The sequence below is a fragment of the Brachypodium distachyon genome, chromosome 5 (assembly GCF_000005505.3).
Source record: "Brachypodium distachyon strain Bd21 chromosome 5, Brachypodium_distachyon_v3.0, whole genome shotgun sequence".
Classification (NCBI taxonomy): Eukaryota; Viridiplantae; Streptophyta; class Magnoliopsida; order Poales; family Poaceae; genus Brachypodium; species Brachypodium distachyon.
The window spans coordinates 17567267-17594130 of NC_016135.3; the positions used below are offsets into that span (position 1 = coordinate 17567267).

Genomic DNA, 26864 nt, shown 5'->3' on the forward strand with positions numbered 1-26864 from the left:
TTTTCTTACGAAGTAACCTATATATGCTACTGTCAGCCACAACGGGTAAGGTAGAAATACTCTCTCCAAGGACAGAACCCACCGACCGAAATATTACCGTTGAAACCGTTCCATCCGGGTAAAGGGCCACTGGGCAAGTGATAACACAAAAATTCAAAACAAACAAATTTCCACGGTAAAAGAAACGGTTCGGACTTCGGAACTTCCTAAATCGTCGTGTACAACGCAAGGGGGTCTTCTCCCCCACCGTCTCCTCCTCAAATCCTCTCGTCCTTGCCCTGGAAGCCTCTCTCCTTCTCCTTCCTTCTCTGCCCCCCTCCCGTACGATTCCACCTAGAGCAGCCAGAGCCACCGGGCGCCGCTCGCACGGGGATTGCCCGACTCCCCTTCCGCAGCCGTGAGGGTGTCGAGGCCGCGGCGAACAGCTTTTGCATTGGCGCGGTGTGCTCGCACTCGGCGCCCGGGATGTTCTACTCCAAGGCGTTGCTGTCCAAGAAGGGCGCGCTGGGGACGGTGTGGGTGGCGGCCGTCTGCGACGTGGCGGCGCTCACCAGGGACCAGGTCATCCGCACCGACGTCGCCGCCTCCGTTGGTAAGCGACACGACGCCACCACCTCCCACTTATTCGCCTCCAATGCGAGAAAATCTCTCTCTGCCTCTCTTCTTGTGTGGGGATTTTTTTGGTTGGGTCATGGGTCAAGGCGTAAGCGAGGAGGGAATCTGTCTAATTTGTGTGGGCTAGTGGGGGAAAAAGGTCTTCCTTTTATGGGGTTTTGAGGGTTTTTTGGTTTTGGTTTGGAGGAAGGGGGGCCTCCTAATCTGCTCCCCTCCCGCCTCCGGCACTGCTCCCATGTGCGCTGCCGGTTGAAGTCGGGGCTGCTCGACGCCACGCCGAGGCCGGTGGCTGCTGGAGCGTCTGGGCCTCGGGCCGCCGCTGGTGGTGCTGGTCCATGGCGCCGTGGAGATCCCTCAGTGCTGCCGCGATGGGAGCAAGGTGACGGTTGTGCCACACCTTCGAGATTAGTAGAAGTTATGATTAAATTCGTTAGCTGTAATGAAGAAATCAATCAATGTTTGGTTGCATGGATGAAGTAATAGTATACTGAGAGAGATCTGTGTAGGTCGATTTTTTTTTCGTGTGCGTCTGCACTCTGCAGTAGCCGTGGCTTGAATTTTCAGGCCTTCGGCATGATCAGGATATGAGAGAGATTCTGTGCTATTGATAAATCTGTGTATGTATGCTATTGAAATATGTGTAAATGGTAGAATTGCTTGTAGTGTTTGATGAAATGCATGCCATGTTGAGATCACCTGAAATGCTATTGAAATCATGATATGAGGAGGTAATCCCATCATTTTATCACATCATAAAGGTCACCACATCACTATATCCATCCTTTCCTAGCCTATCAACCGTACAAAAACTGGGCTCGTCGTGTCCATCTCTCTAAGTTAGGGAACCAAACATGGAAAATGGACATCACTATCCAAGTCATCCATGGCTATTCCTATCCATCTTTGCTTGCCTTCACGCACCCTTACAGCAAGCAGGCAACATATCCAGCACCTACAGCGCAGCAGAGTGAGCAGAGCATCCGAGCTAGCACAACAGAGCAGCTCGGCACCACCACGGTCGACTGCAGCGCCTGGCCATCTCGCCGACGTCAGCCTCGACCACCCCCTCCTCGGCGACAGGATGCAGGGCCAGGCCTAGCCCACTCGTTCCTCGGCGACCACCCGCTGGGCGGCGCCTCCCTCACCCACTCCTTGGTGGCGCGCTTCCACGCAGATCTACCAGTACTCCGGCCCTACGCACCCCTCCGTTCCTGCCCGCACGCGGTGGTGATCTCGACGGGAGACAAGGCTTCGTCCTCTCTCTCTCTCTCTCAGATAATCAAGATGAAATGGTATTTTGTCTAAGTGGCAATCAAAGATGTGCTGTTTTGTCAAAGACAAGAAAATGTATGCTTTTGGGGCATTGTACTAGGAAATGTTTCACCTTCTGAAAGATCAGTAATTTTTTGAATGATAGGATGCGTGTAAGATGATTGAACCTGATCGTGTGGGGGTTTTGGCGAATGCAGGGTCTTGAGAGTTTAGATTTTCTTTGGCCAATGAAGGGTCTTGTTGGATGGTTTGGGGTTTTTGGCCGGTGAGGGTTCTACTTCTTGTTCTTTTAGCGTATCCGCGTAAACCCTAGCTGAGCTTGAATTTGCTACAAAATTCTGGATTATTATTCTAATTGTAATTTTAATTGATAGAGAGTTGTGGCTTTCTATTTGTGGACGTTATGTATTTGTCATGATAGTATTGCAACATACTAATGCTCTCACACATTTCCCTTTTATTTGCAGATAAGATTTTGTCTGATGTTGAAACCCCATACAGAATACTGGGGCTGCTTCTGCTCGGTGTTGTTAGGATTTACTCCAAGAAGGTAGAATACCTCTGCCGTGAGTGCGAGCAAGTGAAACTTCTTCAAGCAAGTGCATTAACCGAAACAACAGAGAATAAAGTTGGAAGACGAGTGAAGAAAGGTGTTTCTGCAAGATTAGTGGTAGACCAAAACCAACAAGATATTCCTAAAGTAAAAAGGCCTCCTCGTTCTGTGAGAACTTCAAGGGCAGAAAATGGAGTTACTTCACATGATGCACCAGTTGATCTTCCAGCAATCTTCATAATACCCAAAAGATTTGAGCTTGACTCTTTTGATTTGCAGATTTCTGAAAATAGGTAATACCCAACAGATTCATGGCCCTAAACTAAGTTTCATTAACTTGTTGTTTGAATTGTGGTTTCTTAGTCATTGCTTCTAATTCCTATGTAGAGAGGATGACAATGATGATCATCACCAATTGCCACGTCAAGGTAGCAAATGTTGCAATTGATGTCATTATCATAGAAAATAAATTGTTTTATTTATTGCCTTCATTCTTTTGTGTAGATACTTTAATGGAAGATGAACAACACCGTATGTCCTATTTGAATGAGGTACACAGCTCTCTTCCCTACCATCCACCCAATCAATCATCTAATGCATGCGCATCCAGTTAAATGCTCCTTATAATCTCCGAACGAAGAAACTAGGGAGCTAACCAAAGGTATGTTATGTAATGTCAGTAGGCGACACTTGGCACCTACCGCAGTCCTGAACTTCGCCAGAAAGTTGGTGTTACTGAGGCAGCCACATAGTGTATGTAATTCATAAGCGTGATAGGTGTCAAGTCAGATTAAGTTACAGCTGAGCATATTGTATATCACAAAATTTATCTTCCATGATGATTTGATGAGCTAATCTTGCATGCACAGAGTTCCTATTATACGCTAAATAGGGAAGTAAAAAAGATATTAATGATTTAACATCTTGCCACAAACCAAGTTTCGATCCTGCTACCTTTCCAGGCTGAAATAATGAAATGATCCTGTGGCTAGTTTCATATTTTTCTAATTAAGATGTCAGTCTCCAGTTTATCTGTGTCATTTGTAGATATCCACACACTGACACACAAGTGCACCTTAGATACGTCCATAGTCCTATTCCTTAGTTTTCGAAATACCGACTAAATCTTGTTTTAATACCTTTTTTTTTTTTGAGAAACTGAAGCTTAAAATCTATTAATTGGACAGTCTTATCAGAGGATGGCATGCTCATTTGCTGATCTGGACTCTGCTTCCTTTATGCCAGCACACATGTAAGTAGGTTTCATTCCTGATGATGTTTTAAAAGAATACTTCATGTGGCTTCTAAACTGAAATCTTCATACAGAACTCTCGGAACTGCAACGATCAGTGTCATTGATGAAGTGAGCAATCTTCTATACTCGCCTAACAGAGAGGATGAACTTGAAAATGACAACCAGAATGCTGAACCTGCTTGCAATACGCCTGTGAAGGAGTAAGTATATGCAGTTCACCTCATCTCACAGCATGTAAGCATAATCTTTCTGTTGCTGATTGCTAATATGAACTTATGAAACAGTGTTCTTCCACCTGAGGTGATGAATATGATTGCTGAAGTAAATAATCTTTCAGAGAAAAGCAAAAGTGTGAAGAAACCTACAAGAGAACTGAATACTGACGAGAATGTCAATTCTGCATCTTTTGTCTCTTCGCCAGAGTGAGTATTGCTCCTTTTTTTTTCACGACGAACTTACTTTATTTCAAGTGTATTGTGAAATGCAGTTCATAGATTTTAAGCGTATTAGTTATGCTTTGACACAGAAGTCAAGAAATACAGAGATCTGCAAACGTTGTGGAGAATGCGACTTGTCCAGATCTTGATGCTAATAGTCCCCTAATTGAAGAATCGGAACATGGGTTACTGCTAGAAAAAGCGAACACAACACTGTCTGTAGAAATTCCATGCCATGACTTTGAGGAACAAGAATCACTCGCACCTCCAACCCTCCGATGTAATACACGTACTCGGTCAATCAATGAGCTGTCACCTTCCACTCCAGAGCCCATGACAGAGAAGACTACAGGTTACTTTTTGTGTTAAGCAATTCCTATTATGCTTATCATCATTGGCATGCTCATCTTTGTGCCTAACGCAATTTCATTCACTTCAATTCAGGGTTACCAGAAAAATTTATAGTTACAACACCAGCTAAAAATGAGAAGCGCCAGGTTACCAGAAAAAGAAGAAGGGGATTATACAAAAAGGACAATATCGATACCCCAACAAATAGAAAGCACAAGCGGCAGGTTAAGAAAGGTGCAGAGGTGTTGTATGATGAGGATATTGTCCTTCCAAATGAGTAAGTACAGTAACTAGCAGCTTGTACAAGCTTCTTCCTCTTCCATCTGTTGCATTACCAATTACCAATTCCTTTTTGCTTGTACGCATCCTATCAGCCAGTTTGAACTTCTCTGTCAGCTTAAGCAGTTTTTATTGTATGGTGAAGGTACTGTGCTACTGCTACCTAAGGAGTAGATAGCTAGATCGTACAAGATCTTCTATGTGTTGCATTAGAAATTCATGTTTATAGCAGCCAGTTTGTACTTTCTTTATTAGCAAGCCAAGGTTGTTTTAGGAGATTTGGTTGTACCAGTCTGGTCAGTTTAAGGCATGCTCCATATTTGTTTCCTTCTGATATCATCTTCTTTACTTCCTTTTGTATGAGAACTGGGAGGGCCTGGGCGTGTCGACATGCTTTTTTAAGGTTTCTTGTAGTATATAAGGTGGAAACTTTTATTTCTCTATAATATTACAACTGTTTGATTCTTCCCTCCCCCTACCACAGTATGATGAGACAAGCAATAGAGGATGCAAGTGATCTAGTGTGCAAAAGAAGGAAGGCACCTCACACTTATCTTGATGCTTGGAAGGTGGCAAAAATTAGTTCTCTGCCAGACACTTTGATGGATCCGTTGTTTCCATGTAAGTCATCATTCATCTTTACTCCTATAATAAAGTACTAGTAATCATGCACACGCAACACATGTGTAATTCAATCACATAATCAAAATGCAGAAATTTCGTAATATCTGGTGATACAACTTGAACCGTATTCCGTGCCATGAAAAATAATAGTAGACATATGTCTTTGGAAGATCGGGCACCCGTCTCTTCATAAAAAACACATAATTAATTTTTCTAGTGATGGTAGTGTGAATGCCAATGTATCAACTGCTGAGGATGATGCACAAAAGTCCCAAAAGGACAGTCCAAAGATGCCACTAATAAGTTAGGTATAAACCAGTTGGCTGCAAGATTGGTCACCTTCGAATCAAAAGCAATTGTGATGATGTTGACCAACTTTTGTGAAAATTTGATCATTTCCGTCATTGAATTCCCTAAATGATAAATTTTAAAACACAATCATGATAATATATCACTACGCAGATTTGAATTAGAACTGACAGAAGAGACGTTCTACATTAATGCCATAGCACTCCACTAACTTAGTTACTCATATAATTAGAAGGTAAATACCGTAGGAACTATATCAATACATGCTGGCAATAAAAAATGGACTGTGTACATGGTCAACCTAGTTTAGAATAAAGAGGCACAATTTTTCTGATACTACCGAAAAAAAACTAAAGTCAAATTTTGAATGTACTGGTCCTACTTTTATTTGTAGGCACGATATGAGCTGAAAGTATGGGCCCACAACAAAAATATTGTAGTGAATTTAACTTTATTTTTCTATTTCCAATCTTTTCAAGTGCATGTATTTGTGGACTCCATGATCTACTATAAGAGTACCAAGTAGCTTTGACTTTTGACAACCAGGAAACAATTCTGTTTCAGTTTTATTTGTGCTATAACTGTAACATAGGCGAGCATACAACATGGATGCGTAGCAAGATTCCTAGTAGGCTCACTTTTTGGTTAAATGAAATCTGAGCACATCAATATGTTCCATAGAAGTGACATGCATGGACTATATGCCAAAGAAGGCGAATGCAAAAAAAAAAAAAACTCTCGTATGTAAATTATGTGACCTAGAGGAAGCCTATTAAATGAATGCAGGTTGCAGTTTTGGCAATGTGTATGTCATCCCCTGTATGGGTTTCCTTCATTTTCCAGAACCTCAAAACTTGACAAAATTATTATGGTTTCAGCTGTGTAACTGACTTGGGGGCTAAGGGTCAACCGGTCAAGCTGAACGGTCTTGGTTCAAAGATTTTGGGGCAGCTGTTCCTTGGAAACTATTGGGTCATCTTGTACATCAGATTTCTTCTTTTCCTTCTTCTCTCCTTCAGCAGGCTCCTATTTGCCCTCCTTGGACTTCTTTGTCTTCTTGCCATTTGCATCTGTTTCAGCAGATGCCTCACTGTCCTTGGACTACTGGACGTCCTTTTCCAATCCTCTTGGTCACCGTACTCTTGAATTTTTGTTTCCCCTGCAGGCTATGTTGATGCTGTAGTCTCTGCCTCATAATGTTTCCTCTTCGTTGAAGCCGTCTCAGGCTTCTCTGCTGGTTCTTCGGCAGATTGTGCAAGAACAAGATCGGCCAAAGGATGTACGTCCGAAAAATGCAAAACATTAAGATGAATTCCACAAGTGATAATTATTAGCGTCTAAGTTTATTGGAAACAAAATATGTGGGTATTATTTATGTTGCCCAACCAAAACATTCAGTACCCTTACACAGCTCAACTGTTCTGACAATATTCTTCTTGAAATACTTGCCAAGACAACATAACACATTTACATTATTGGTCATTGGTACCCATCATTAGGAAGCCTCCACAGAATATTCTTGATGCAGAAAAAATGATACAGGAGTAATTAAAGCACCAGCCGGTCTTTTTCATACACTTCCTTCTTGGGCTTTCCATTTGTGGAACCTGTAGATTCCCCAATTTCTTTACCCTCAAGAACTCAATCCGTGTTTGCAGCTTCTCAAATGTTTTTCATGTCAGCTAACCCCTCACACGATATAATGAAAAGAAATGGTCTTTCAACACTATGAATATACTGAAATGTTTTTCATGTGAATGGAGGCAACATTAATCATGGCTTTATGCCATTGCCTTTTAGACATGTAAAATGACTATCAAACAGGTACATTCTCCCACTCGCCGCCCTCTAGGATCCAGTGCATGCTCGGTCTCATGTGGCAGACCGACAATGCCCTATCTTGAAATGAGTCCGCCACCACCGACAGGTGGCGGAGGGGTGCGAGATGGTGGGCTAGGCGACAGAGGACGTCGTCGGTGGGGAGGAGGAGGTCGACGAACACCTTGCAGGGCTCGGGGTCGGGGAAGCCGAAGCTGGCACGTGGCGGGGTGGCGAGACGGTGCAGTGAGGCAACACAGTGGGGCTGGGAGGCGCCAGTGCCCGCTACGCACCCGTCCGGGGAAGCAGCGGCGTGTCATTCTTTTCGCGTTCTGTTTTTTTAGACGATTTGGGATGACCGGATGAGGTGTTGCTGACGCAGGGCGCAGAATTTTTCCTCTGTTCACAGAGTGGGGTCTGCCCGTGCAAATCAAATATCTAAACGTAGTTTTGACTAAGGCTTAGATATAATCTTGACGGTTGGATTTAAGTGATCTGATCCGGTGGTGATAATTCGGCTGTGTACGGTTAGTGGGTGTACTTAAGAAACAAAGTTCACTCTTTTAGTAGTAGTAGTAGAGATAAAAGACTTTGCATCACTTGTTAATTTGACACATCAAGATAAGAATAAATGTAAACAGTAGATAAACATAATTATTTTGTTCCATACTGACGTACTGGTATTGTGCGTATAGTATATGACTGGAGCAATTATTGATGGAGACCTTAATCGTCAGCTGAACTGACCATTTTATTTTCACAGGTTCAATTGGAGTGCACTTTAGTTACTCTACCACAGCAGGAGCACCTGAAAGTTCATGTGTGGAATCAGTAAAAGAAAAAAACTGTCTTTCAAATGAACCTGCCGAATCCAACAATTCCCGCAAGGATGCTCAAAATGCAGAAAAGGAAGTTGTCCCAGATGAACCAAGAAACAGAAAATTAGATGAACTGAATAGTATCAAGACTCCTGTTGGCTGTTACACTCAAAGTGAGCAAATTCAAGAAGATGTTTGCAAACGTTATGATTATTCTGCCAATGAAAAGAGCACACAAGTTGAAGGAGACGAATATAGTTCAACAGGCCTGCTAGAAAAGAGATTATATGAATCAAATATTCATAGTCCATTGTTCAATGGGCCATTGACTGCTGATATAGATTACATAGATGAGGTAAAGAAAATGTCTTCATCAAATTCGCTGGAAAATATTGTATACGATTTTTAAAAAGATTCATTTGAAAATGAATGATATCTGCTTGCAGGATATTCCTATGGGTGAAGAGCATACCAGAGATGAAGGTAATGCTTTGTGACTTGATACTACATTTTGCATCTGCTGTATAGTAGATGTTTGTACTTCGTCATCCTCTTACACCAGCTGTTATTTACTTATTTTACAGGTTTGCTGCTTTCAACAAGAACTAGGTGAGAATAGTGATCTTGTTGCTTTTGTTTCATTCTTCCTGCTGTTATCTGTCTGTAACACTCTCTAAATTTGCCAATTCAGGACAGTAGCAAGGTGCCTCCATCAGGTATTCTTGGACAAGAAGTGCCAGCAGCAAGGGAATAGCCCTGTCACTCTCAGCCAGGCCCTCGAAGGAAGAAAGAGGAAGACCACAGCAAGATTCTTCTATGAAACTTTGGTAAGCTTGAACTCAATAAAGGGTATGCATTGCTGTACTACTGCTAAAAATAGTTCCTCAAGGTCTTCACATATTTTGCTGGGAAGTGGGAAATTGCCGATCTTGATCATCTTATCTTATGCATATCCATCACATTTCACTCTTAAGAAATATCTTATTATCCTTTTCTGCTATCAAGTTAATGTGGTGCGCTCTTTTAGTGCAATGATTTGGTGCGAAGAGCTTTGAGAATTTGCAAATATCGCACTTGTTCTGTTCTTACAAAAAGTTATTTTCATCTCACAAATTTCTAGCTTTATTACTGGTTTGTGAGGTTCTAATATTTGACCATGGTACTGTGAGATTCTAAATATCATCCTCATCCTATGTTTTTGCCAAGACACAATAAAGTACTTTTATCGCTAACAAAAGAGATACATGACCCAAAAAAGATGATAAAAATTAATAACAAACTTCCTCTCTTCTGCAGAACCTGAAGAGCCGTGGGTTGATAGAGGTCAACCAAGACAGCCCTTACGAGAGCATCGTGATCTCTGCGACTCCACAGCTCGAACTGTTGTTCCAGAATCCAGAGTAGCGGGAGGGGGTCTCACAGCAGGGTTTAACTTAACAGTAATTCCATTTCTTGAGAGTTGTTTTAGGAATTTTTCTTTTTCAGCTTGCTATATCCTGTAGCATTGTCAGGAGGAAGAGGATGTAATGGTGGTAGGCCCGATGTGTATATGAGATGCGTGTTGGCGCGTCACGCATAGTTAGGACAGAGAACAGGCCCAGGGGATCTTGCTCGGTTTAAGTTAACAGGTTTAGGTTGCAGTTTTCTTTCTGGCTGCTGGATGTACGTTGATGGCATCATGTGCCAACCCCATGTGTAATCGACATGCATTTTTATTGACGTGGAGCGGGTAAAATCTCGGATTGATTCTAAATTTCTGAACTGTGCGGCGAGCAAGTGCTTATATTTTCTGGAACGAAGGATGCTTTGTATCAGCTGCTTGCTGGAGCTGACTGCTGCGAGGTGCGCTGCACGGTACTTTGTGGACGGTCGCGTTAGATGAGAGCTCGTCGCCGGGAAGAAATGGTGTCTGGTTGCCCTTTTCCAATGTTTCGAGTGATTTTGAAAGTAACCATAAAAAGGTTCCAAAACACAGCTCGAGCCTCGAGTACTACTTTTAAGTGATGCGGGGTCAGTTTCATTTGGATTTACCTGTTATCCAGTGCCGAATTAACTACATAACAACCCTTGAACTACAAAACGGATGTTTAATCATCTCATTAAACTTTGCAAATCACCTTTCGGACCAGTTTTAGCTGGTTTTGCCTGCATGGCGAATTGGAGGTGCCATGCTGGACCTTTCTATTTCTTCTTAATGAATTGATCGAGTCCTTCGGACTCCGCTTCGAAAAAAAAGTGTGTTTTTAGTTTTAAATTTGGCAAATTTATGAATTAAACATTCACAGAATAGAGTACTTTTAACATAATTTTTTTTAAGAAATGGAAATGATTACACGGAGATAATTGAACATTGGCCCTTTAACAAGAATCTGGCACATGATTTTTAAAAGAAAATTGAACATTCAACAAATGGACATGATTAACAAGAGATAATTCCAGCAAATGAACCATTTAATAAGAACCTTGCAATCTCCTAGAATTTTTAACAAAACATACACAAAATCTGACCGTATAACTATAACAAAACATGATAATTAAAAGGAGTAATTTTAACATCTGACCATAGAACTTCAGGTGCTGTCAAGCTTACACATCACACACATATCTAAAAGAGTATGAACCTGATCGTGCTTACAAGTTAACCAACATAGTTTTGAAGTGCACTTATCATCCACAAAATGGACCATTTCATACACATTTTGGTGAGGGGATGAAAGGGGAATGAGAAAGGAAGGGGCAGGGAAAGTTCAGAGTTTCCCGCGGTACCCAACTGATCCCTGTCTAGAAAGTTCTAGCGTGACATTTAAAAAATTGTAGCCGAACACTAGTTTTTAGAAACGTCTGTCAGCAACAGTGTTTGAGGTGCCTCTCAGATCTCCAGCCGCTGCACGCCAATGGCCCAACCCCATGATCCCTGAAACTCCTCAACAGTGGCTCAGCACAAGCGGCACAACAGTGTTTGAGATTTTGGCAAAGATTGCATTTGTTCCGTTCTTACTAAAAGTTATTTGTATTGCAAATTTCCAGTATTATTACTGGATTATGAGGATCTAACTTTTTGTGACAAGGCTATTGTGAGATTCTAAATATCTTAATACTATGTTCTTACAGATACACGGTAAAGTACTTTTATTCTAACAAAGGGGATACATGGCCCGCAAAAAGATGATATTTTCGTTTAACAAACTTCCTCTTCTGCAGATCCTGAAGAGCCGTGGGTTGATAGGGGTCAATCAAGAGAGCCCTTACGAGAGCATGGTGATTTCCACGATTCCACAGCTCGAAGTGGTGTTCCAGAATCCTGAGTAGCGGAAGGGGATCTCACGACAGGGTTTAACTTAACAAAAACTCCATTTCTTGAGTTGTTTTAGGAGCTTTTCAGTTTCAGCTTGCTGTATCCTGTGTGTGTTGTTGGCGCGGCACACATGGTTTGGACATAGAACAGCTTAGGGGATCTTGCTCGGTTCAAGTTATGACAGGTTTAGGTTGCAGTTTCTCTCTGGCTGCTGGATGTTGATGGCATGCTCGATTTGTAATTGACATGTCTCTTTTGTCTTAACACTTTGACAGAAGTGGTTAAAAACTCAGCTTGGTTCTGATCTGTGAGGCGAGCAAGTTGTCTGTTCCTGAAATTTTTGGAATGAAGGCTTGTACAGCTGCTTGGCGCGAGGTGGACTGTTAACGTCTGCTAGAGAATTGTAGAATGCCAGAATTCCCAATTTGTGGATGGAAGCTTTAGATGGGAGCTCTTGGGGGAAGAACTGGTGTCCGGTTGCCTTCCTAAAATGTCTTGAGAATTTCTAGAAATATATATGTATGGAACATGCACCTGTGAAACTAAAATGTTCTCGAATCCAAATTTTGCGGCATGTCTTGATCTTTTTCAGGACCCGTATAGTGGGTTTCGGTTCCTCTCCGCATGGCGAGCCGTCTGCAGCCACGCCCGTGTTGGCGTGCTCTGCTCCCCTCCACCTCCAGGCTCCAGCGTTCTACATCGGTTGAGGGGTAAACCGCGGACACGGCAACGAACGGGATACCTCCGGATACTCCAAAATAGTACGTGTCCCGGACGTATCGATCCACCCACCAAAGGTTAAATGCCCTAGCCCCTAATCCAGTCTTGCTCCCGTGCGCCGCCTACACAGCTGCTGCTGCGCCGCGGCCGCCGAGAGAAGATCCAGCCGCCGGCCCACCGCTCCTCCGTTCGCCGTCCTCCGCCGAGTAGCTATCTCCGCCGTCCGCCGAGGCGCCGAGCAGGTCAGTTTCCCCTCCCTCCGGCTTCCCATCTCCATTTCTCCGGTTCTCCATGTTCCTTCCATTCTCCCATCTCCACTTGCTCTGTTCGTTGCCCGAATTTGGGACTGGCAGAAATAGTACGGCAGTCTACGGCTTAGTAAGTTAAGTACTCCAGCTTACTTCCTCTACTTCTACTGCAGGTCAACAATGATTACCAATGGAAGCACCGGTAGTACGGGTGGTTCTGGAGCTGGAAGCTCCAACTCGAATGCGAGCAGTGGTGCCGGAGTATCAAATGCAGTCCAGATGTTGAATGCTGCTCGTGTGATTCCTCCCAATGACGACCAGAAGTCGCCGCTATGGAGGTATGTAGAGAAAATCGAGAAGACTAGAGGAGGGAAAGGAGGGAATGCGAAGTTCATCTGTAGGCTTTGTGACCGTGAGATGAGTGGGAGCTACTCGAGAGTGAAAGCACATCTGTTGAAGTGGTCAAACAATGGTGTGAGGACGTGTCCGAAGGTGACCGTTGATGTTTTAGTTCAGCTCAAAGGTGAACAATAAAGGGCCGATGCAATGACTGCTAGCAACATGCCTTGCAACGTTCCGCTGCTAACTGATGGCAACATCATTGGGAGGAAGAGAATGGCATCATCAACTATTGAAGCACTCTTCGATGCCAAAACTCGCAGCAAGCTGGATGCTTTGATTGCAAGGATGTTCTATAGTGCAGGTGAGAAATTTATCATCCTTCAACATGTTTCATTTACCATTCTTGTTAGGAATGCTTTAATAAGTTTCCAAGTTTCCATTGTATTTGTTGTAGGGCTGCCTTTCAGTCTTGCAAGAAACCCTTGGTTTAGGCAGGCTTTCATATTTGCTGCCAACAACAAGTTTAGTGGCTATGTCCCTCCAAGCTATAGCAAGATCAGAACCGGTCTTCTTGTGCAAGAGAAGACATGTGTTGAACGAATGCTGCGTCCGATCAAGACAATATGGAGCCTCAAAGGTGTGAGTATCGTGTCAGATGGGTGGTCCGATCCTCAAAGACGGCCTCTCTTGAATTTTATGGCTGTAACAGAAGATGGACCTATGTTTTTAAGAGCAGTCAACATCGAGGGAGAACTAAATAGCAAGGAATACATCTTTGAGAAGATGTTAGAAACCATTGATTTTGTTGGAGCTGCAAATGTTGTCCAAGTGGTCACTGATAATGCAGCCAACTGCAGAGCTGCGGGGCTGCTGGTGGAGCAGAAGTACCCTCGTATTTTCTGGACCCCATGTGTCGTCCATTCTTTGGACCTTGCGTTGAAGAACATAGGTGCAATCAGGAGCGAAGAAGACCCTGAGTATGAACACTGCAACTGGATCAGTGAGGTAGTATCAGATGCGCAGCAGATTCAGGACTTCATATTGAATCACTCCATGAGGTTGTCTATGTTCAACGATTTTAGCAAGTTGAAACTTCTTGCTATTGCTGAAACAAGATTTGCTTCTCAGATTGTGATGTTGAAAAGGTTCCGTGAGGTCCAACAAGCTCTTACTTTGTTGATTGTGAGCTCCAAGTGGTCCGATTATAGAGCTGAGAATGAAGGTAAAGCACGGTTTGTAAGAGAGAAGGTTATCAATGGTTTCTGGTGGGATAAAGTGAAGTATATCCTTGATTTCACCGAGCCCATCTATTCTATGATACGTGTAGCTGACACGGATAAATCATGCCTTCATTTGATATATGAGATGTGGGATAGCATGATTGAGAAGGTGAAGGTTATAATTTATCGCCATGAAGGAAAAAAGGAGGATGAACAATCACCCTTTTACAATATTGTTCATGAGATCCTACAAAGTCGATGGTTAAATAATAATACCCCATTGCATTGTTTGGCACATTCATTGAATCCCAAGTAAATTGATAGCTTACTGCCCTGAAAAACTGAATTTACCAGTGTCCCTAATATTGTTGCTAATTGCCGCCTTTTCTTGATGTCATCTTTAGGTGTTACACTCAAGCTTGGCTTGCTGAGGTTGATGGCCGTGAAGCTCCACATGTTGATGAAGAGATATCAATAGCGAGAAACACATGTTTTAGGAGGATGTTTGGTGATGGTCCTGAACTGCACAAGATCAAACAACAATTTGGTAATTTCAGTTCGTTTACTGCTGGATTTAATTCCTTCGATTCACTTGAGGATAGAACCTACCTAGAGCCCAAGTCATGGTGGGCAATTCATGGTAGCTTTGCCCCAGAGCTACAAAAATTGGCACTAAAATTACTTGGTCAGCCAGCATCTTCTTCATGTGCTGAAAGAAATTGGAGCACGTATGGTCTGATGCATAGTACAACAGGAAACAGGTCCTCTATTCTACTTTAAGTCCTTATTTTCTTACTTTTATCACCAACTTGGAAGTTAGAAACTGAGTTCAATTTTTTATTGTAGGCTGAACCCTGGACATGCCGAGGATCTTCTCTTTGTACATCAAAACCTCCGTCTTATTTCAAGGAAATCTACAGAGTATTCGAGTGGACCAACAAGATTTTGGGACATTGGAGGAGACACCCACGAGATATTTGGTGGTGGTGCACATTTTCTTGAAGAAGCTGTGCTCTCACTAGATGAACCAGAGCTAGAGGCACTGCTTGATGATATTGGAGCTTTGGAGAATGAAGCTGCACGGACAGAGGCATAGGAATGATGGATTCAAACTTTGGTAAGCTTGAACTCAATAAAGGGCATGCATTGCTCTACTCCTGGTAAAAATTGTCGCTGAGGTATTCTTTCGCAGGAAAATTGCCGATCTTGGTCATCGTATGCATATCCATCATACTTCACTCTTTAAAAAGATCTTATTACCCTATTCTGCTATCAAATTAATGTGCTCTTTTAGTGGAATGATTTGGTGCGACGAGCTTTGAGATTTTGGCAAAGATTGCATTTGTTCCGTTCTTACTAAAAGTTATTTGTATTGCAAATTTCCAGTATTATTACTGGATTATGAGGATCTAACTTTTTGTGACAAGGCTATTGTGAGATTCTAAATATCTTAATACTATGTTCTTACAGATACACGGTAAAGTACTTTTATTCTAACAAAGGGGATACATGGCCCGCAAAAAGATGATATTTTCGTTTAACAAACTTCCTCTTCTGCAGATCCTGAAGAGCCGTGGGTTGATAGGGGTCAATCAAGAGAGCCCTTACGAGAGCATGGTGATTTCCACGATTCCACAGCTCGAAGTGGTGTTCCAGAATCCTGAGTAGCGGAAGGGGATCTCACGACAGGGTTTAACTTAACAAAAACTCCATTTCTTGAGTTGTTTTAGGAGCTTTTCAGTTTCAGCTTGCTGTATCCTGTGTGTGTTGTTGGCGCGGCACACATGGTTTGGACATAGAACAGCTTAGGGGATCTTGCTCGGTTCAAGTTATGACAGGTTTAGGTTGCAGTTTCTCTCTGGCTGCTGGATGTTGATGGCATGCTCGATTTGTAATTGACATGTCTCTTTTGTCTTAACACTTTGACAGAAGTGGTTAAAAACTCAGCTTGGTTCTGATCTGTGAGGCGAGCAAGTTGTCTGTTCCTGAAATTTTTGGAATGAAGGCTTGTACAGCTGCTTGGCGCGAGGTGGACTGTTAACGTCTGCTAGAGAATTGTAGAATGCCAGAATTCCCAATTTGTGGATGGAAGCTTTAGATGGGAGCTCTTGGGGGAAGAACTGGTGTCCGGTTGCCTTCCTAAAATGTCTTGAGAATTTCTAGAAATATATATGTATGGAACATGCACCTGTGAAACTAAAATGTTGTCGAATCCAAATTCAAAGCACAGCTCGTTCGACCTGACAGGAATACCGAATCCCAAGGCGCGACCAGGTGATGAAGCCTGGAACAGAGGATAAAGCCTCGACACGCTAAGGTTACTAAACACGGCTGATGCATAACCGAATATGCAATGGATGTTTTCTGGAGTACATTTGAAGTTAATCGGTTTCGCATCGCCATGCTTGTTGCAGTAGGTTTTTGATGTTGCAGTGTGATGTCATTTGGTTGGAGGTCTCGATCACAAAACTCAAACCCCGAAATCTCCCTCCTGCTCCTGCTCCAGTCCGATGCAGGCCACCCTCAAGGTCAAGGCCCTCCTAGCGTCCCCGGCTCCTCTCCCCGCGCGCCTCGTCCTCGCAGCCCAAGCTCTGCTGCTCACCTCCGGCATCGCCGTGGACGCCGCCGTCCTCGCGCATTTCGCCAGGCACCTCGCCTCCGCACGCGCGCCCGCGGACGCCGTCCACGCGCTGCTCCGCCTGCGTGCCTCCGCGCACCCGTTCAACGCTCTCATCTCCCACCTCACCCTCTCCGGCGAGCCCTCCTCCGCCTTCCGCACCTTCGCGGCCCTCCTCGCCGCGGGCCGCGGCGAGCCCCGGCGGCCCGACGGATACACGCTCCCCGCCACGCTCAAGGCGTGCGCGCGGCTCGGTGCTGGTGGCGATGATGGCGGCCTCCGCGAGGGCCGCCAGGTGCATGCGGTCGCGGAGAAGGGCGGGTTCCTGGGCCGCCTGCCCGTCCGGAACGCGCTGGTCACGCTCTACGGCGTGTGCGGCGAGTGTGGCGACGCGAGGAGGGTGTTCGACGAAATGGCTTCGCGGGACGTCGTGTCTTGGACGGCGCTAGTGTCTGCGTTCGTCAGAGGAGGGAGGTTCGCCGAGGCGCTCGTGCTGGTTGGTCAGATGGACGTTGTGCCGAACGAGGGAACACTGGCATGCGTGCTGGTCGCGTGTGGGAGACTGGGGGCGGCGCGGGCTGGGAAGGCCGTGCATGGGTGGTATCTCAGGCGGGAGAGCGACCTGAAACTCATTGTTGGGAATGCAGTTTTGGATATGTATGTCAAGTGCGAGAAGCTGGATCTTGCAAGACGGGTGTTTGACAGGCTTTTGGTGAGGGACGTTATTTCTTGGACGATCATGATAAGTGGTTTGGTGCAATGCAAGCTTCCGAGTAAGGCATTGGAGGTGTTCAATGAGATGCAGAAATCACGGGTCAAGCCAGACAAGGTTGTTCTTTCCACTGTCCTATCAGCTTGCACGAGCTTGGGCGCGCTGGAGTCTGGGAGGTGGGTGCACGAATATATAGAACGTAAAGGCATCGAGTGGGATGTGCATGTGGGGACTTCGTTGGTTGATATGTACGCAAAGTGCGGGTGCTTGGAAACTTCTCTTTCCATCTTCCGTAAGATGCCCCTCAAGAATTTATCCTCTTGGAATGCTTTGATCAATGGGTTTGCATTGCATGGTCATGGCAGGGAAGCTCTTGAGCACTTTGACAGAATGGTAGCTTCAGGCTTGGCCCCAAATGAAGTCAGCTTTATAATCGTCCTTGGTGCATGCTGCCACAGTGGTTTAGTGCAAGAAGGCCTCCAGTTGTTTGAGTCGATGAAAAATTCATACAAGCTCTCGCCATGGGAAGAGCACTATGGTTCTGTGGTCGATCTACTTGGCAGAGCTGGGCTCATCCACGAAGCATATAGTGTAACTAAGGCCATGCCGATGAGGCCTGCTGTGTTTACATGGGGAGCCCTGCTGAGTGCATGCCAAGCTCATAGGCAAGTGGATTTTTCACAGCAGATTCTTAGGCATGTCCATGAATTGGAGTCCTCTGAGAGTGGGGTTTATGCTCTCCTCTCAAATATATATGCTGTGAATCATAGGTGGGCTGATGTGAAGAGGGTGAGAGGGCTGATGAGTGAGAAAGGCTTGCAGAAGGAACCAGGATCCAGTGTGATTGAGGTGAATGGTAAGACCAGTGAATTCGTAGTTGGACAGAAGAACCACAAAAATGTGGATGAGATATGTGCAATGCTCTCCATACTAATGGAGCAAATATATTTGGATGGATTGTAGATTTTGATCTTATGCATTTAAATAACATCTTCTTAAGTTTGTTGGTACCAGGGGACATGAGATTTAAGTGGTTATTGTGTACTGCTAGCATCATCCGGCTACTTCTCTGGGTGACTGATGATCAAGTCTGACCTTGGCTTGGCTACTGCAAATTTATGTTGTTACTGTTTGCTGCTCCTGACCTCGTATACATATGCATCGTTTTCTGGCATTCTTAAATATGAACCAACAGCCAAGTGGTGTACACAGAAATGGCGAGACATCATTAACGCTGAATATCTTCAGCCTCTCTTCAGTGCTTGGGCTATGATTAAGGGTGAACAGCATCATATCTGGTGGATTTAGGAATGAGCCGAATAGACTTGGACTCTGAACGTTACAACTTACAAGCCACTGGCATAAACCCAGACTGAGTTGTCAAGTAATCATTTTATACCAGGCGACGCGAAAAGTTACCAAATCTTTTATGTCAGATTGAGTAGAGAATTGAGACGGATATAGTTTGTAATATGCACATAACTGCACCAAGAGCTATGGGCAGCTAAATATGAACCTTGTAAACAGGCTGCTGAGGATTAGTCCCTGAAGTTATCTTGAAGCCTAGGAGACCTAAAATGCTCTGAAGGAATCTGAGATATCATTAGTTGCGTTCAGTTATGATATCCTGCACTTGACATATTAGTTGATCAATGTTACATGTTAGTTCATGAATGTCATGTGCTTTTGAACATGGCGGATACAGTTGTTGGATATGTCATGATTATATTTTCCTCACTGAAGAAGATAAAAAATGTTGTTCAAGGTGAGACTGTAAGTTATATTCATTCTGAAAGCACCCTGTTTAGTGCTTGCATACATGCCAGAGTAATTTCGAAATTAAGATACATTAAGAAGGTCCAATATTTACTATTGCTTTGCCGCGTGGACCTTGCTTATCCTCTCAATTTAATTAACTTCCAGCCTGTAGAGGAGGGATACTAATGCTTCCATATTTATCTAATGTAGCGTCTGCCTCCACATCCATTCTCCCTTTGGCAATTGAAGAACACTGCCGCCACAGCAGGTCCAAGACTATAAAATGCTGAAAAGTCTCTTGTATTGAAATTTTGTCTCCATCCAGGTGCATATATAGTTTGCCGGACAGATTGGCGGAAGAGTATAAAGACACAGCGATGTATTCCTGCAGTTGGTCTTGGGCTTTCGTAACTGACAACTTCATTTACTGTAACAAAATGTGTGCTAACATGTTAGAGTTAGTTCAGGCGAGTATGTACATATGAAGAAATTTTTGCCACGAACCAATGTGGAAGACAGGAAAACATGCTGCTTACTACCCAGGTATGCTATTTGCATGCCTTTTTTCCTTCTAATTCTGCACTCTTTTAAGGAATCATTATAGTTATCATTTTGAGCTTGTCTACCTAATTCCCTAAGTAATCATCAATGGTATACGTTTTGTTTTTCCTTGATCGAAACAAGATACATGTAATTCCATCTGGAATTCTGTACCAGCACTACATTCATTTTAAAATCTTAGATAACTGTTCAACTCATCAAAAAATTCAGATTAGGAAAGGAAAAAAGAAAAGGAAGAAAAGAACCCACCATAACTGGCATTTGTTGATTCTGGAATGTCTGTCACCAACCTGTGACATGTATATAATTATATGAGTCACTTCCAATTTGAAGTTATTACATCATACAAACAGAAAAGTAATATAGTTGGGTAACTCCTACTAATTACGATATGCTCCAGGTCTTACCAATGGAGGTATTCTCTTTTTGTTGGGTTGCTTGGACTTGGCGAGTCAGGATCCACCATCACCTAACAGCAAATGAGAATGTTATTTTAGGAAAATAATGTCCTTAGCTTAAGAAGATAGTTAACACCGAAGAAAAATATTATATTTCTGCAGATAGACAGATATACACTCCCTGAAATACACACAATACATCACATTTACTTTCCTTCTATTAAGAAGCAGTGTCCATGAAGGAGTTAGGTGCTAGCCTTGAGGCAGACCAGTGGACGTGTTGTCCATAATTGCCAATTAGGTGAACCTAAGCGGTATGGTATGGCTATGGGCTAGGTGGGTGGGACCCTAGCCTAGCTGAGCTAGACAGATTACAGATTACGGAGTTCTCCATTAACTTGATGCTTTTCAGAGAAATATGAATTACTGCAATGCCATCTCTAATTCTGTACTAGGGGCCTTTGTCACACTAGCAAGATGTATAGATTTTTCAAAAAAAAAGGCGAAATGTATAGATACATATTTTAAATATTTATTGCTGCATCTAATCATGATGATTCATATTCCTGTACTTCATGGGTGACGTGCATAATTTTTATTCCCAGTCAGCACGGAATGCAAAGATGCAGACATATGTGCCGGTCCAATAAAAGATAATTAAAGTGTTATCTGTATATGATTCACATGAAATAAAGAAAGGGAAGTAGGAAAGTCTTTTTCAATCCACACAGATGAGGTTGTACAAATTACAGAAAGTTGATATTCTTTGCTTTTAATGTTGTATACATACCGTTAACAACTGAAGTGCATGCACTAAAAAAGCAATGAGGTAGTTATAGACTTACCAGAGTGTAAAGGCTCCTCATGTCGCGCCCAGCAATTTCGATCCTTGGTTGATTGGCTACTTGTGATGGCTTGAGCTCAGATCCATTGGTTAGTTCCTTATTGTTGTATATAACTTTAAGTGACGCTGCTTTGACAAATGGGTCCACAATATCCCCAATAACATGTCCTATGGCAAGTGCCTCCCTTGACATGGTTAGTAAAGATTAATAATCTTCAGGAGTTGAGTAAGAATAGGTTGTGCTCTGGACAAGCTAACTTAGTTTGAGATGTGAACTTGGGTGAACTGATGAGTGCAGGTGCATGCCCTATATATACTAACAATCAAAGTGCTGAAGGCACTCATGATATCAGGAATTATTAGCTCCAGACGCCTTGGAATCTAACTTTAAGCTATAGAGTATGATATTGGTTGCCATCACTGGAAATATTTAGGCCTGTCCACTCTCTAAGCCTACATAAATGGAAGGAGTGTCCAACGCAATTCCACATCGATGGAATAAAATCTGATGGCCATGCTCACTTATTCCCTATATCTGGAATCATAGACATGATACGTTCCTAGTGAAAAAGTTGTTTCCCTTTTGACTTGTCTTTCAGCAAAGATTGAACTTTATGTTCTTCATTCTCAACAAGAACTTTCCTCCCTCTTTCTCTGTAACAGTTCTAGGCAAATGGGATAAGTAAGCATCAACAAACCCAGTACTCGCCAAGAATATAATTCCTTGGGTGTACATACTAGAAATAAACAATATTTCGATGGCATTACAGCCAGGATCGTCTACATAATATGAATGGCGAAAGAGGTTTCTTGAGCATGATTGGTTGGGAATTTTATTATACGCAACGATAAAAAGTGGATACGTTTTTTTGGACACCTGTTCACTGTGTTCTCCCAATATAATAATTTTCTGGCTATCTTGAACTGCTTTTATCGAGTAGATGCTTTTGAAGCAAATTAGTGGTACAGGTGTGTGGTTTATTTCAATGCATTCGAACATCTAGAACATGGAATCAAATCTAGTTCGTCCTTCGAAAATTATAAACTAGCGAGTGGTAGTTTAGATAATGGCTAGGTGGCAGGTTGACATTTTTCTTGTTCTTATGTTCTGATTCTTCATTGTTATGGTAAATCTTCCCATCGAAATTTATCACTTGAAAATTGTCCTGTTTCTGTGTTTCTCTCTAATCGATCAGGCAAGATCTAGGTCAGGGATACTCATGTATTTTTAATCAAAGAATGAGCATACTGTGATCTAAGCAGTAACAGTATCTGTTCTAAACTTAAAGTCATCACAAAATCTCAAATCTAAATGATGTTTGCTCATCTTTCTAACAGATGGACCAGGGAATAGACCTATAAACTCATTTTCTTTTTGGTGCTGAAAGTTTACCAGTCCCTTATCCGGTAGTTTTATAATGCCATCCCTCGTACCATGTTCTGTGTTCCAATAAATTTGAGGTAAGCTAAACAACATAGGAGAAATGTTTCCTAACTAATGTTCATACCATTAAACTGAAATTCTTGTGTCACACAGGTGACTTCCGTCAGGATACAAACTCAAAGATTCAGTCAAAGGACATTGATTGTGATGTGTAGCATGCATGTGATGCTAGTAAATTTCAAAGAAGCTCATCACACGATGTACTTCTCCCCCAGCTTGCCGGGTGGAATATGGTCTCTGAGTCGTTGCGCTACATAAGTGCCTTATTCTTAATACAGAGACGTGCTTCCAGGCACGTCCGAGGGAATATGATCTCTGAGGAGTGAGGGTAAGGTCTTGGTAGTGCAGCTTCTTATGAACACTCACAAAGGTGCATTTTCTCTTTCACATGTCTCTCCAAACTGTCCTTCCAGCTTTCTGATAGAGTGTGATCCGTGTAATGCAGTGTCCTAATCTTTCTATCATAACAGGAATATGTCCGCGGAGTTGATGGACTTTAGATAAAGAGAAGGCGGAAAGCATAGATAGATAAGGTCTACTACATTTTTCTCTTCGCTAATAGGGCTTCCATGGAATCCCATCTTATTCCAAGTGATCATGGGTTTTATGTCTTCTGATTCCATGTCCCACTAACACAGCGGCAGGGCCCTCTCTCTTGGGTTGAATTGAAGAATCCTCAGGTTTCTCGGTTCTCGCAAACAATAATCGAGGCAGATGACGAAGAGGGATTCCAGAAATTGGAGTGACACCTGAAAGTAAATTTTTAACGAGTTGATCAATGAAACATTGACACCTGAAAGACAATTTTTTTTAACGAGTAGTACTACTAAACACGGGAATTAATTTTCTTCCGGATCCAGCGGGGAAATGTTCGCTTGGAAATATACCGTGTTTCAGGCAATAATCTAATAAGTGGTGGTGTTGTCAACCCGTTTATCAGATATGTATTGCAGTTTCGGGAAAAGGCCCGGAGCAGGAAAGGCAAAGAGCTCCGTTACGTGGACGGAGCAAAACGTCAGGTACAGTTGGAGAGGGGAGGGGCCGAAGAACCCACGGAACCTAACTGTCGCTGGCATGATAATCTTGACCGGAGAAGATGGAAGGAACAAATTGCGCCGTCCCCCCCTTCACGTGGTGCATCCCATTCGCCCCGTGGCTTATGATGGGACTCGCCGGAATTCCTGGGGTCGCCAACGCCAGCCGGCCCTGCAGCAAAAGCTGCCGGAAACGGCAAAAGGAGATTGTTCTCCTGCCATTGGCCCATTGGATTGGAGAACAGCACTAGGGAGGAGTACTAAAGATCATTGGACTAGAGACTAGAGAGTACGTAGTGGTACGAAACGTACGTGGACTGGAACTGTCCTCAAGCTCGTCGAGCCGCTGAGGTGTGGCATACGCTATCACCAGCCAAATATGGATTGGAAAGTATAAAAGTAGCTTGAAAACAGGATAGAGCTATCTATATTTGCAGAAAGGTAACGGGCAACCAAGTTAGCTATCTTGTTTTCTTTTCAGTAAATCCACGGTAGGTCCCTGGTCTTCGGAAGTTGGTTCACTTCGATCACTAATTTTTGAATATATACTCCTTCCGTCTGGAAATAAGTGACTTGATTTGTATCCAAGCCTTATACTAATCCAAGTCACTTTGATTTGTATCCAAGCCTTATACAAATCCAAGTCACTTATTTCCGAACGGAAGAAGTATTAAAATATGGTCACTATTTTTTTAAAATTGTTTATTTTGCTCACTCACCTTCGAAAACATTAAAATACGGTCGCTAATCTTTTTCGAAGTGCTTCTTTTTGGTCACTCGCCCCTTCGCGTATTTCCTTACTTGCCTAGTTCAGTTATGGTTTGACCGACCCATTGGTTGGGAGGTTTTTTGCAAACATGCCACTCAAACTGTGCCAACAGGCGGTGTCACGGTCAAACTGTAAGAAGAGGGGAAAAAACTCCAACTCAGGAAAATACGTCTAGTAACCTGGACGAGTGACCAAAGTGAACCACCTACAAAAAGATGAGATGAGTTCATCTTACAATCTTAGAGCAACCACAGAGTTTAAATTACTACCGAACTTCAGTACCAGTTATAACACAACCTTGGATTGTTTATACTATTTAAATTATCCCCACACCTAGTCAAAAGACATTTTTCGCATATATTGCAGATTTTGATCGAGTCAGCTAACATTTCTCACTCCAAAAAATTCTGAAAAAGGAGAAAATCAGAAATCATGTTCTCAGACTACTGTTAAAATTTCAGCTTTGTGGGGTAAACAGTAACTAGAAAATGACATATTTTGTTTCAGGCTCAAATTTTTTGAATTCGGAAAAAAAAATCCGATTTTTTTTTGAAAAAATTACAGAAAATCATAAATGTTGCCGTTAAACTACTGTTAAAATTCAGCGCATTTGGATTAAGGATAGATGAGAAAATGTGGCAATCTCGGTCAAATCTGCCACATTTGAGAAAACACATTTTGCCTACACCAGGGGATAATTAATTTAAACGGTATTAATAGTTGGAGGTTGTGATGTATAACTGGTAGTGGAGTTCAGGAGAGTAATTTAAACTTCGTGGTTAGCTCAGGGTTGTAATATGGACTTATCTCAAAAAAGATTAGTGGCCTTGTTTCGACGTATTCGAAGACGAGTGACCAAAATGGATCAATCACTCAAAATCAAACGCTTAGAATGGGTTTTACTCTCTCCTTTCTTTTCTCTCTTTTCACTCGGACTAGGTGTCCATTCTGAATTAAATTCAAATCCGATGGTTACTTGTATCGTCATTTCCTGGAGCCAGTGGGAGGATATAGATCACCTCTGTGGCACCAGCATCTATCCCTTATGTTTCTCATATGTCCTAGTGATCATGCCCGATTCCCGCCGCCTCCACTCCACCAAGCTCAGCTCTTCACAGATTTGGGTTGAGGCGGAGTTGCTTGTTGAGTAATATCAGTTCAGTACTCTGCAATTGAGTATCGTAACTCTAAAATTGCATGGATTTTGATGGTAAGATTGTCAGAGTATCCATCTATCCTATATGATCTCGCCTAAGCAGGAACCTTTTTTGCCATATTAGTGGATAAAGCTTATCCATATGATATACCCTCATCACGACATCAATCCCATTACCTTCCTTGTAGACCTTCCATGTGCAGACAATAAGTAGGCGACATGCTAAAAAAAAAGTAGGCAATATGCGGGGGGGGGGGGGGGGGGGGGGGGAGAAACCCCCCGGTATCGTTTGAAAGAAAAATACCTTTTCACACAAGTCTAGAAAATCCCCGAACCTCATGCCCCAACCATACACAGCGGCACCGCGGCGCCACGTGAGATCAAAGCCGGCCGGCCTTGACCTGTGCTTTGGTATGGGACAGACGAGAGGATTTTTTTAACCATCCGGCCTGAAATTCGCTCCCAATGGGAGTCGAACCCAGGACCAAAGGGGTTCTACTAGAGCCTCTAGCCATTACGCTAGAAGCCCGTTCGCGGCAATATGCTATCGTGCCAGAAAATTTCAAATCCAAATTTAATTTGTATACTACAGTGAAAAAGAAGAAGACAACTTTTCTTGTGAAATTTGTCTGGGGAGAGAGAAATAGAAATGACGATGCTACTTATTCACCGCAAAATTTGTCTTTTTTAGACCCTTGACATGTGTTATGTTTGTCAGTCTATATTGCCAGTCTATATAAATATAGACTTGGTAGCACCAGAAACTCTACAAGTTCACATACCGGAGGTGTTTGAGAAGAACATTGATGGTCTAATTTGCAACCAACAGCTGCTCAATGATGCTTAGTAGTATTTGTGCAATCTAGATCTTAGGAGAGCATCTTGAGAAAAAACAATACTAGCTGACTGGTTTTTAAACCGCCAAGATCATGCTATGTCTGGTTCTGTGATCGCATAAAAAACAATCGCAGAGGTCAAACAAATGCAGCGTGGTTGCACTCCACCCCAGTGCCTAAGACAGAGGATGCAGAATTTGGAATCAAATCATGCGTATTAAACCAAATTATTGTAACTTTTTTTAACATAACATATTTGAGAACCTTACACCAAAGCTTTAAAGGAGGATCCTGCAACAAGAGATTGCAATATATTCGGCTAATATGATTCTGTCACCTTTGACATATTTTCTTCAGCGAGTCATCTTCCGTCACGTAAATCCATTATCGACTAAAGTGGAAATTAAAAGGCACAACAATTGTTGCACCACTTTATCCAAGATCTTGATCATGTGAGGATGATGCCGACATTCCGTTGTACTGGTGGCTCAGGAATCCCCACATTGTCAGCTGAAGTTTTGACCGGTCCAGCCTATTGCAATTCTTGTTCTTGATATTAGACAGAATGGCATAAAGACA

The 26864-nt window shown here is 42.9% G+C and overlaps 4 protein-coding genes across 7 annotated transcripts; 3 read left to right on the forward strand and 1 right to left on the reverse strand.

The window, feature by feature from the left end:
• The first annotated feature begins 211 nt into the window (after positions 1-211).
• LOC100843631 (sister chromatid cohesion 1 protein 4) lies at positions 212-10084 on the forward strand. Its single transcript, XM_003581322.4, has 15 exons — positions 212-592; positions 2355-2733; positions 2828-2868; positions 2945-2991; positions 3628-3692; positions 3767-3895; positions 3980-4117; positions 4222-4484; positions 4577-4760; positions 5247-5383; positions 8277-8686; positions 8778-8814; positions 8916-8940; positions 9023-9158; positions 9628-10084. Exons 1-15 carry the CDS (start codon positions 466-468, stop codon positions 9733-9735), a joined length of 2226 nt encoding a protein of 741 aa, XP_003581370.1. The 5' UTR covers positions 212-465; the 3' UTR covers positions 9736-10084.
• Positions 10085-12328: 2244 nt separating this feature from the next.
• LOC100843939 lies at positions 12329-16116 on the forward strand. 2 transcript variants are annotated; one of them, XM_010241751.2, is made up of 7 exons: positions 12329-12588; positions 12768-13297; positions 13391-14468; positions 14561-14703; positions 14851-14917; positions 15003-15273; positions 15717-16116. In XM_010241751.2, exons 2-6 carry the CDS (start codon positions 13141-13143, stop codon positions 15250-15252), a joined length of 1695 nt encoding a protein of 564 aa, XP_010240053.1. In that variant the 5' UTR covers positions 12329-12588; positions 12768-13140; the 3' UTR covers positions 15253-15273; positions 15717-16116. The 2 variants fall into 2 exon arrangements, with proteins under 2 accessions (XP_010240053.1, XP_010240052.1); XM_010241750.2 differs by having other exon boundaries at positions 14561-14917.
• A 101-nt stretch (positions 16117-16217) lies between these two features.
• LOC106865483 (pentatricopeptide repeat-containing protein At4g38010-like) lies at positions 16218-23391 on the forward strand. Of its 3 annotated transcripts, XM_024456334.1 has the most exons (6): positions 16218-19250; positions 19454-19786; positions 22385-22507; positions 22584-22860; positions 22961-23023; positions 23129-23391. In XM_024456334.1, exon 1 carries the CDS (start codon positions 16667-16669, stop codon positions 18446-18448), a length of 1782 nt encoding a protein of 593 aa, XP_024312102.1. In that variant the 5' UTR covers positions 16218-16666; the 3' UTR covers positions 18449-19250; positions 19454-19786; positions 22385-22507; positions 22584-22860; positions 22961-23023; positions 23129-23391. The 3 variants fall into 3 exon arrangements, with proteins under 3 accessions (XP_024312102.1, XP_024312100.1, XP_024312101.1); XM_024456332.1 differs by having other exon boundaries at positions 22961-23391; XM_024456333.1 differs by lacking the exon at positions 22385-22507 and having other exon boundaries at positions 22961-23391.
• LOC100832001 (protein FLOWERING LOCUS T) lies at positions 19242-21341 on the reverse strand. Its single transcript, XM_003579971.4, has 4 exons — positions 21048-21341; positions 20212-20273; positions 20054-20094; positions 19242-19670 (listed from the first exon to the last, which is right to left on the reverse strand). The coding sequence occupies exons 1-4, from the start codon at positions 21237-21239 to the stop codon at positions 19441-19443; spliced, it is 525 nt and encodes a 174-aa protein (XP_003580019.1). The 5' UTR covers positions 21240-21341; the 3' UTR covers positions 19242-19440.
• Positions 23392-26864: the final 3473 nt, after the last annotated feature.

Bases quoted from the DNA above. Each gene is read 5' to 3' on its own strand.
- LOC100843631 (XM_003581322.4), top strand. From the start codon at position 466: ATGTTCTACTCCAAGGCGTTGCTGTCCAAGAAGGGCGCGCTGGGGACG. The intron at 2,992-3,627 runs GTACACAGCTCT...TTAATTGGACAG, and splicing joins GTATGTCCTATTTGAATGAG to TCTTATCAGAGGATGGCATG. The intron at 9,159-9,627 runs GTAAGCTTGAAC...TCTCTTCTGCAG, and splicing joins GATTCTTCTATGAAACTTTG to AACCTGAAGAGCCGTGGGTT.
- LOC100843939 (XM_010241750.2), top strand. From the start codon at position 13,141: ATGACTGCTAGCAACATGCCTTGCAACGTTCCGCTGCTAACTGATGGC. The intron at 14,469-14,560 runs GTAAATTGATAG...TGTCATCTTTAG, and splicing joins GCACATTCATTGAATCCCAA to GTGTTACACTCAAGCTTGGC. The intron at 14,918-15,002 runs GTCCTCTATTCT...TTTTTATTGTAG, and splicing joins CATAGTACAACAGGAAACAG to GCTGAACCCTGGACATGCCG.
- LOC106865483 (XM_024456332.1), top strand. From the start codon at position 16,667: ATGCAGGCCACCCTCAAGGTCAAGGCCCTCCTAGCGTCCCCGGCTCCT.
- LOC100832001 (XM_003579971.4), bottom strand. From the start codon at position 21,239: ATGTCAAGGGAGGCACTTGCCATAGGACATGTTATTGGGGATATTGTG. The intron at 20,274-21,047 runs GTAAGTCTATAA...ATTTGCTGTTAG, and splicing joins TGAGGAGCCTTTACACTCTG to GTGATGGTGGATCCTGACTC. The intron at 19,671-20,053 runs GTGGGTTCTTTT...ATTTTGTTACAG, and splicing joins ATCAACAAATGCCAGTTATG to TAAATGAAGTTGTCAGTTAC.